Source organism: Acanthochromis polyacanthus, chromosome 9, assembly GCF_021347895.1.
Source record: "Acanthochromis polyacanthus isolate Apoly-LR-REF ecotype Palm Island chromosome 9, KAUST_Apoly_ChrSc, whole genome shotgun sequence".
NCBI lineage: Eukaryota > Metazoa > Chordata > Actinopteri > Pomacentridae > Acanthochromis > Acanthochromis polyacanthus.
In genome coordinates, this window is record NC_067121.1 from 35,992,605 (window position 1) to 36,003,115 (window position 10,511).

The following is a 10,511-nucleotide window of genomic DNA, read 5'->3' on the forward strand; positions in this document are numbered from 1 at the left end:
GGGCCATCTGGTGGTTCTGTTGGTGTGTGGGTTTCACAGCATGGCAGCTCTCTGGCCTGGGCTACAAACAGTATCCCATTCCCTCCCCCTGTTTCACCTCCCCTTCATTTCCTCCCTCTTTGTTCCTCTAATGGTCTTTGAAAAGGCTTCATGTCTGTGGATCTGGCCTCATTTCATCAGGCTATAACATTTGTCTTTGGTTACATCTAGATTACCAGCAACTGGATAAAACACTTTTCTTATTTCCAATCATCAAGCAATTTAAACAATCATTTGTGTCACAGTTCATGAACATTTACCTGCACTTCCTAAGTATCTGTTATCTCCAATCTTACAAATGTTAATGCCACATGTCAAAGGGGGTCTGAGTCTGAATCCTGCTTACCTTGTCTGACCTTTCCGTCCTCCTCGTCTCAGGAAAGAGGAAGTGGGAGAATCTCTGACAGGGAGAACAACAGACACTGTTGATACTCCTCTCTATACCGTGTGTAGATCAGAGTTGGTTTCATGTCACTTCTTAGCTAAAATAATTTAAAAAGCAAACAGTAAGGATTCCCTTCTTTACTATCTTTGAAAATGTGGCTTAGGGTAAGCTTTCACTTCTAATTTTAACCAGATTTCTTTTAACTATAAGTGAGATAAATCCTTCCCTGATCGACACACTGCTGTGTAGATAAATGAGGTTCCTGAATTCTAAAGTCTCTTCTTTCATGGTGCTGGGCGTTTGGGTTCTGTATTACTATTCAGCGTCTTATTAGACATTTCTTCTGTGGACACCATGATGACTGTTTTCTAAAGTCTAACAAACGGGTGAAATGCACTAAAAGGGGATTATTGGTAGCTAACGATGTGCAGCAACAGGACATAGCGTTAGTTCTTTACATGGATTTAGTTGTGGGTACTGGCAATGAGATTAAATTACTCAAATCTTGTTTGTAAAGTGTTCCTGCTTTAACCTAAATCCCTGTTCCCTTAACAGTCGTGTGAAGGCTGTTCTTGCTGCTGCATATAGCATGCATCCTTGTATTTAACAGGCGTTTTGCAGTGTTTACAGCAATGTTTTTATCCTTGACAGCTTTGTGTTTAGTCCAACTTTTACTGTGTTTAACATGGTCTTCTATATGTTGTTTTTCGCTTTAACTCTGTAGATGTGTATTCCTGTTGCCACATATTTGAAAATTAAGTGTTTACATGTGTGTGTAGGAGTCAATGACGAGAGGGGATTCATTCGGGCCCAAAGGAGAGAAAGGAGATGAGGGATTACCTGGTGAGCCAGGTACACCAGGTAAGAAATGAACAACAAACATGTGACTTACTGCTACTGATTTGCTTCACTCATATTTATAATGGTAGCAATAATATAATAGCATTTATGCCGTTTTATTTTTCTTCTCAGCGCCCAGGTTTCCAGATGGAATTGTGGTGAGTACTGATTTACATACCTAAAGCAGAAACTTTTGACTGAAAAACCATCAACATGTTAAAGTAAAGATGTCTTGATGAGACAAGTGGCTGGAAGTTGTTAAGAGTCAAGTGTAGCCTTGTAAAAAAAAGTACATTAGAGCTATACAGTGTGGATTTTTATCAAGTTACAGCTGCACAAATTAAAATTCTAATATGAACACATGAATTAAATGACTTTGTATTATAAAAGGGATTGTTTTTTACTGACAAATCCACAGAACTATTACCAAACTCTGTAATTCATTTCAGCTCTACAGTGTGTCACCACTGTCATCAGCCTTGTATGTAGTAACAGGTAGCTATTTTCTGTTAAAAAAGCTCTGAAAAACCCACTGTGATCTCCCTGCTGAGCCCCAAAAGACAAAATAAATTAACTAAACTCTAAACACAGTCGCCGCTAAAGAGACAGATATTTCCTTCAGGGGCTGTTCGAGACCAAAACAGAACTAAAATGACAGTGAAAGCTAGAAACGTGACAGCAAATACAGACTTAAGTTGCTCTGTGTCTGCTGGATGTATAACTTGGTAAGTAGTTTAGTAACTCTCATGACAGTGATAACAACGTGACGTGGTCGTAACATGTCAGATGTAGTGAACGAGATGTAAACTGGATGGCATTTTGATTTTCTTGCTGGGACATGCTTTATATTTTGGGAGAAACAGAAGATTAATTCTTGAAAATGACTTACCTTGATGGCACTAAACTCCTTAAATCACAGTGTGGTTGAGTTTTGCTGTTTTCTCTCTGGACCTCTCAGGGTGCTCGGGGTGATCAGGGATACAAAGGTCAGAAGGGAGAACAGGGAGACTCAGGCCTGCCTGGTCCTCCAGGACTTCCAGGGAGGTCAGGACTTGTGGTGAGTTAAGCTACATCATGTACATAATTCTGATCCTAGTGGAGAACTGGAGTTTTTTGGAAGTATCTATTTCATTCTATAAGTTATTGGAGGTTCATTTTGTTTTTGGGTATATTTGCAAAAGAAATATTGAGACACACTGAGTTTGTCTGTTTACATGTTCCACTAGGGTCCTAAAGGCGAGTCCGTCGTCGGACCTCCAGGTCCTGTTGGTTCTCCTGGTGAGCCTGGAGCCGCTGGTTTTGGACGACCTGGACCTCGAGGCCCCCCCGGCCCTGCTGGTCCACCGGGACCTCCACCTCCATATGGATCAAGTATGTCTGTAAAAGAGTAAAAAAGTGACATTCCTCAGCTTCATTTAAGTAAAAGTATAGATCTAACTCTATAATTACGTGCAGGTGAGATCAGCTGGTTTGTTAAATGTAATCCTTGTCTGCTGTCATCAGCCATCAGTATCCCTGGTCCCCCTGGTCCTCCTGGTCCACCAGGTTCACCAGGATATTCCAACCCGGTAAGAAACTCCACCGAATGCCTGCTCATGATATGAGATAAATACCTGAATGAATGAATATATTACTGTCCAAAGTGGCAAAGGTTCAGCACTGATGCTCTGATGGTGATGATGTGTTCAGGTGACCACCTACAAGACGATCAGCGCTCTCAACAGAGAGACTCACAGAGCTGCTGAGGGAACATTAGCGTATGTTTCTGAGAAAGGAGGAGAGCTGTACGTCAGAGCACGCAACGGCTGGCGGAAGATCCAGGTGTGTGTTGTGTGTGATTTATAGTACATAGTGTATGACCAATTCCCAAATCTCACCATTTGTTGCATATTTGTGTCTTTCAGCTCGGTGAGTTGATCCATCAGGGACCTTCTTCTTCAGAGGCATCTCAGGCTCTCAGCAGACCTGGAGATTGGGGTCGACCACACAGGATCCACAGCCAGGTTTCACATACACACACTATAAACACACAGAGAGATGATGGTGCGAGTGCATCTCTGGAGATGCCTTTAAACAACATCTCATGAATTTATGGAAAAAATCATACTAATTAGTGTTTTTGTTGATCAGGAGCTGCAGGAAGGCAGCAGAGGGTATCAGCCCAGCTACAATGTGCTGCCACAGACATTCAACGCTGTACCTGGGGTGAGTGTAACATGTATACTAATACACACACACACACACACACACACACATGTCCTACACTCTGTAGCAGACCCCAGGTGAAATTTAAAATAACTTAACTCAGCCTCAGCCTAACTGACTTCATGAAGGGCCTGTGATGGATAACATGTCATTTCTAGATATCACATCTGGTCTTCCTTTTCCAGCTCCACCTGGTAGCACTGAACGCTCCACTGAAAGGCGACATGCGTGGCATCCGCGGGGCAGACTTCCAGTGCTACCAGCAGGCCCGATCCATGGGACTCACGGCCACCTACAGGGCCTTCCTGTCCTCACACCTCCAGGATCTGGCAACCATTGTGAGGAAGGCGGACCGCAATGACATGCCTGTGGTTAATCTGAGGGTAAAGAGAGATTTACACTGATCTTCAAACAGAACACAGATTGCTTTTGTTATGCTTTAGAGTTAGAGAATATCACTCACTGGCACTTGTTGGAATCTTCTTTTAAGCGCATTCTGTCCCTCTCTCCTGTACTCAGGGTGAAGTGTTGTTCAGCAGCTGGATGTCCATCTTCTCTGGGAACGGAGGCGTCTTTGACCCGTCTACACCCATCTACTCCTTCGACGGACGCAACGTGATGACTGACTCAGCGTGGTGAGTGGGAGTGAGCGAGCAGGGGACACAACTATGAAAGTCAGTCCTCCAAAAGTATTATTCTATGAGCTCTAATCTGACTACAAATACTGATTTAGTCACACCAGTAGAAAGCTTTTACTACATACAGTCCCTAAATATTATAATCATATTGACAGGAACTCTCATCGAAAGAGATAGGAGTGTGACTAGCAGTAGCTCTAGTATGTGTTAGTGTGTCGATTTGTTAAATATAAACCTGCAGAATGGAAAGAGCTTCAGATACACTGGAGTTCGACCAGTTGACCAATAAAGCCGTAATGATGCTTCGGCTGTCAGTACAAAGAATCCCATACACACAAAGTGACAAACAACAGCAAAGCCCTGAACATTTTCTAGGTTTGTATTTGGTGGACAGGATACACCCTCAGTAAGTATATATCAGAGGCCTTCAAAGACAAACAAGAATTCTGCTGCCCAACAACAAGACATGTCACTGAAGTTCACTTTGTAGAGAAGAAAAAGAAATATCCGCCAACAGTTATAGCGCTGTAAGATGGAGAGGAAACTCCAGGAGATGATGCACTTGACCAGTGTTAGATTATGACATATCAGCAGAAGAGACAGGAAGAGAAGGGTGATGGAGGAAGTATTCCAGTTCAGAAAAAAGCAACACTGTGATAGACAAATACTCCAGTATAAGTAGAGGTGCCAGAAAAATGTTCTTAAATAACAGTTTTACTCAAACATTTACCCCTGTGCCTACCAGCTGTATTATAGGTTATTAGTAGCTATGATTTGATGTGGAAGGACCGTTAAGTGGAGCCGCTTCCAATTACTGAGCAATACACTTCACTTATAAAAGTGTTTGATATTTAACCAGAATAACATAAATTATTTTTTTTAAAAACAACAGCAGCAAATTGTGAAGCACAGGTGTTGGTCAGGTCAGAGAACACAGACATAGAAGAATATACCAACTCCACACAGAAACACTCTTCTTTCTATGAAGCAACAGTCTGAAGAAGTAGCAAGAGATCTAAAGAAGAAGAAGGAACTTCATCCCTTGCTCTGGACTTTAACGCGTCTCTTTTAATCTGTCTGTTACGTTTCGATGAGGAGACTCAGACGCAGACAATGAAAACATGGCAATGGAGAATTTGAACAGAAAAGATTTACAGAGAGAATATATTTACAGAAAGTGCGGATGCAGAGCAGAGCACTAAAGAACTCAAGAGGGACCCCTTAAGGACTGGAGGGGAATAAACCAGAATACCAAACTTCACTAAAGAACATGAGAAAGCGAAACTAACAAAGCTGAGCATGTAACACAAGGTTAGGGAAGTCTAAACAATGAATCCCAAGAACTAAACTCCCAAAATGGCGTGCGCTGACAGGTACAAAACATACTCAGAACTAGGAATATTAAATGGCCAAACCTGGCCGAGAACACGCAATATGCGAAGACGCGAAACCGCCATTTGGAATTAAGCGTGAGATTTTGGGTAATTTTCATAATTTTCAAGAGGTATAAATTCATACAGGGTAACTCCAAGACACCTAAAGTTTGGCCAGTATATACAGCAGGTATTAGTGATCAAAAGTTTGCAAAATGTTTAACAAAAGTCTGTGGGCACGGCCATGGCGACCTCCAGAATTTTGATGCTTCACCATGAAACTTCAACTGCTGTGTAACTATCCTCTGCATTCACCAATCTGTCTCAAACTTTAAATGTTTGATCAGTCCTGCCCTCATTGCATCCATATTCCAAAATACATTCACAGCACGTGTCATAGTGCACCCTGCAACATTTTAATAGCCATAACAGCTGTACACAAAACAATACAACATGTCATAGATGGACAATATAACCTTCTGAATTTAAATACAATCTTCCTTCAGCCGATAATGCAACACATTCTTACAGTCTAACACATTACTAGCACTCAGTAACTCACATCTAGCCGCATAAAACGTACTCTAGCATTTGAACACATGCAACATCTAACTAGCCAGTGCCGAGTTGCGATCCTTCGTTTTCCACGGTAACTACTCAAGTAGCAACAACATACAGCTCAGTGAACACATAAAACAGTTAACAAATACTAATGGAAAACCATTCAACTCCTATCAAAGTTATCCCGAATTTATCCCGTTAAGTTATCCCGTTTTTTAGACAGACGACGGGGCTCATGTTTCCCGTTTGTAGCTTCACTTTGCTAGCATTAGCATGCTACGGCAAACCTCGAAGAGCACCCGTTACTCACCGGAATATCAATTTCTATGTGGTTCAAAGACGTCTGGTGATTCTTATCTACTTCTGTAACTTCTGCGGTTAACTTCAGTGTCAAAATACCACTTTTATGGTTAGTTTTCTAAGTAAATCCAGCTCTAGGTCGTAGCATCCACACAGGACCAGGTGCGGGACAGACAGAAAAGATGGCGTGTTCGGGTAAGATGGCCACCCCTAACACTTTTCCGCGCACTAACAAACCTAGCAAATTCCATCTTAAGGACAATAACGGCCTTCTACTACCACCTTGTGGCCAATTTGAGGTACTAATTCTCCTGAGAGAAAACGCAATTAAGGGACCAACTCAAAATACTTGCTAAAACACACTATTAATAGCCTGAGGTTATCTACCGGGATTTCATCAGCACAGAGCATCACAGGAGCAGATGTCTTTGCAGGGCCAGAAGCATCACCTCTGACAGCGCACACCCACCACACAGCTAATCCATTCAACAGAACCTCTTTCACCAACAGGATAACTGAAACACACGATTTCAATGTGATTACAAACTTTATTAACCCTCCTGTTGTCATCATTTACAGGCACCAAAAAATACTGTTTCCTTGTCTGAAAAACATCCAAAACGTCAGCATAAAAATTCGCCAAATTTCTGAAAATTTGCAAATCCTTCAAGAAGAAAATTCCAATAATTCCTTAAAAGTTTCCCTTAAAGGTTTTATTTAAAAAAAATTCCCAAATTTGGCAAGAATATTCTTGTGAATATTTTCAAAAAAATGAGTAAAAATCTTCCAAAAAAAAATCCTAAAATATCTAAAGTGATTCCACATATATCAGTAAAACTTCGAATATCTTCTTTAAGAATATTCACCAAAAAATCAACCAAAATCCAGCAAATTTTGCTGGATTTTGGTTGATTTTTTGGTGAATATTCTTAAGAAACATATTTAACATTTCTTTTTTTCCACCAAAAAAAGTTCAAAGATTTCCCAAAAATGTTGAAAATGTGGACATCAGAAGTTTCACTGTGAAAATATTTTTTTTTCCACATTTTCAAACTTTAAACCGGGTCAATTTTGACCCGCAGGACGACACAAGGGTTAAACACTGATTACAATAAAAAAAAAAATCTGGTTAAGATATCTTATCAGCTGCCTTTCTAATAAATTCTTAAAATTGCAAAAAGACTTTATGGACACTGTACATTGTGTGCGTATAATGACAATTAAAGCTATTCTATTCTATTCTATTCTGCCCTCACTAACGCTGCCTCCTCGTTCCCACAGGCCAGAGAAGCTGGTGTGGCATGGCTCCAGTGCCGTGGGCATCCGTCTGACCACTAACTACTGTGAGGCGTGGAGGACGGCCGACATGGCGGTGACGGGCCAGGCCGCCCTCCTGCAGACGGGGCGGCTGCTGGGTCAACACGTGCGCTCCTGCTCCAACCACTACATCGTGCTGTGCATAGAGAACACATACGTGGGGAACTCGCATCAAAGGAGGAACTGAGGAGGCGGAGAGGACACACACGAACACACATGCAGGCATGATGAACGTAGAAAATGTGACACACGAATGGGGAAACACACGCAGGCACATACACACACACACTGACCACGTGTGAGGGCGCTTCTGGTCATACATGCAGATAAAATACTCACACATTAACACGCAGAAGCAGGAAAGATGACCGCACACTCATTTAAGCTCCTTTAGTTGTGGTTTAATCTGCTGCCACATGTCCGTCCATGTCTAGCCTTCACTTATTTCTAGTCATTAAACATAACGAGCGTGTAGTTACAGAGAAATATGGGATTCGTTGACGGTAGAAGTGAGTAACTTAGAGCACCATACCAGTGGTTTTGCATTGTGCGCTTTATGCATTTGTCACAGTTGATGTTTTTACAGTCTAGAATTAAAATAGCAGAAAATAACAGCCTGGTTGCAGCGAAAGATACAACATATTTTTGTAAATGGGCCAAAACGTGCAAAATCAGTGGCATGGTCCAATAAGTCACTGTCCTTTTTCTTTCTGTCATCAGTACTAGTGTGGATTTTAAAATCTTTTTTTAAACATGTATCACAACAGCGTTATACAGTGGAGAGTTGTGCATCAAGACTAGCTAGAAATCAGAGTCAGATGTAAATGCCATTTAAGATGATGATTTTACTTCCAAGAATAATGCTGGCAAGGCATGTTTTTTTCAGGAAATTATTGACAATAACAAAAAAGAGAATTTGGAAACACTATACACATGTAGTGACGTATTTCTTAGACTCTTTATGAATGTCAGAGAAGCTTGTCTCACTCTCTGCTCATCATGTACTGCCTGATATTAACCATTAGCTGACCTAATAACCTCAGTTTCATGGTGTCATCAGCAGGTGGCGTTATAGAATACATTACACTTGGCTGTGATGAACAGAGTAGAGGGAGCTGGAAACAAAACCGTTTGTTAGTCAACCACTAAAATAACCTAATGGTGCTTTTCCACTAGCACCTACTCGGCTCGACTCAGTTTAGGTGGTTTTCCATTACAATTGAGTATCACCTCATCGTGGGTGGAGCCGTCATAGTACAGCGGCCCTGGCCGCGGAGTTAACACTGATGGCTAACTAGCTAGCTTATTGTCTGCATATGGGAGACAATGACGCTTTCAACATATACTTGTTTGTTTCAAGTGAGCTTGCCACCAATGGGATAAGTAATGTTAAAGTTTCAAAACACTCACTGGTTTTCGTGAAGGAGTCAGTGGCCTGCACTCCGCAGACGTCACATTATCGGCTCGACTCAGCTCGCTTGGAACCCCGGCCAAGTACTAAAATAGTGCCTGGCACCAGGTACTACGTCCTAATGGAAAACCTCACAAACCAAATAAAGTAGAGCCAAGTAGGTGCAAGTGGAAAAGCGCCATAAGAGACTCAGAAGAAACAAACAAAATGCTGTGACAGACAGACGTATTCTTTCAGATTAGCTGATGATGAGGTTTTATGCTGTGCAGAGACAAAGACAACAAAAGGCAAATGTTCACAATGTCAAAACTTATTCGGGAAATCTGTTTCTGTCTCACATGAAATGAATTAACCCTTTCAAAAAAAGTTAAAAACCACTTTCACTTTTTTTTTGTAAAATTGGACCTTTTTTTTTTTAAATTATTTTTTAATGTAATACTTTGAAATCCACATAAAAAATGTGTCAGATAAACACATTTTCAAAAGTACAACAGCAATATGTAATATCCTGCTAATGAGAACAGGTCGAGTCAGACACAATGACGCAGGTTTTATATTTCTTATCACCATATCTTAGCTGTAAATACACAGAATGTGACTCACATCCAATCACAGCTTCACCTCCATTTCTTTATGATCGCTAAAAAGACGATAAACTGACAGTATTATGCCCCCAAAACACTATTTACCACTAAAATCTACTCTCTAACTACATATCAAACCAATATGGAAAAGATAAATTGACAAAAAAATAATGCTTCATGCAGCTCTGCTTGCTTGACCTAAAACTGAAGACTAAACGGCTGTATGGCGCCCCCTGCTGACAGCTTTGTTTACAACATTTATCAATTAACAGGGTCCTTATAAACTCAAATAATTATCAGGAGAAAATGTCAAACTTATCCTGTTATCTGCTGAACGTTAGTCCTGCTGCTTGCAATAAAGCGATCTGAACTAGTTTCACCGTTAACACGTCTGCATTATAGCGTAGACTTAGAGTTGAAATCAATCGTTAATTTATACTGTAGCATCCATAGTGTGAAGACATAGCGAGTTCACGTTCAGATTTTGATGAAGTCGGAAGATGTATATAAATATATATAAATATGTGTGTGTTGTTGTTGTCCAGATGTTGTTTTTTTACTCCATAGATGTAGGTTTTGTACGAAGCACACTAAATGACTGAGGGTTTCCTCTCACCACGCTTTTGATTGAGTCGTAGCCACCGAGCTCTGCCTGTAAAGACGAGTGTTAGTGTCTCTGCTGTCGGATTTTGATGTTTTCTGTTTAAACAAAACTTGAGCTTCTGAAGAAACAGAAGGTTTGTACTGACTGACTGGTGCTCACTGAATAAAATGTCTTATTTTGCGTGTGTTTTTTTTAAAAAGGCATCTCTCTTTCAGTGTCATGAAAACCTTCTAGAGCTATTAGCAGTTTGAAAT

The 10,511-nt window shown here is 40.8% G+C and overlaps 1 protein-coding gene across 2 annotated transcripts in view; it reads left to right on the forward strand.

Annotated features, from left to right (window-relative positions):
• Positions 1 to 10,437, forward strand: part of col15a1b (collagen, type XV, alpha 1b) — a 56,517-nt gene extending 46,080 nt beyond the window's left edge. For both annotated transcript variants that reach the window (XM_022191665.2, XM_022191664.2), the window contains 11 exons: positions 1,204 to 1,285; positions 1,397 to 1,422; positions 2,223 to 2,321; positions 2,491 to 2,635; positions 2,768 to 2,832; positions 2,954 to 3,085; positions 3,169 to 3,267; positions 3,395 to 3,469; positions 3,655 to 3,852; positions 3,989 to 4,104; positions 7,623 to 10,437. In XM_022191665.2, coding sequence (XP_022047357.2) covers positions 1,204 to 1,285; positions 1,397 to 1,422; positions 2,223 to 2,321; positions 2,491 to 2,635; positions 2,768 to 2,832; positions 2,954 to 3,085; positions 3,169 to 3,267; positions 3,395 to 3,469; positions 3,655 to 3,852; positions 3,989 to 4,104; positions 7,623 to 7,845 — 1,260 coding nt within the window. In that variant the 3' untranslated portion in view covers positions 7,846 to 10,437. The remainder of the gene's footprint in view (positions 1 to 1,203; positions 1,286 to 1,396; positions 1,423 to 2,222; positions 2,322 to 2,490; positions 2,636 to 2,767; positions 2,833 to 2,953; positions 3,086 to 3,168; positions 3,268 to 3,394; positions 3,470 to 3,654; positions 3,853 to 3,988; positions 4,105 to 7,622) is intronic.
• The last annotated feature ends 74 nt before the right edge of the window (positions 10,438 to 10,511 follow it).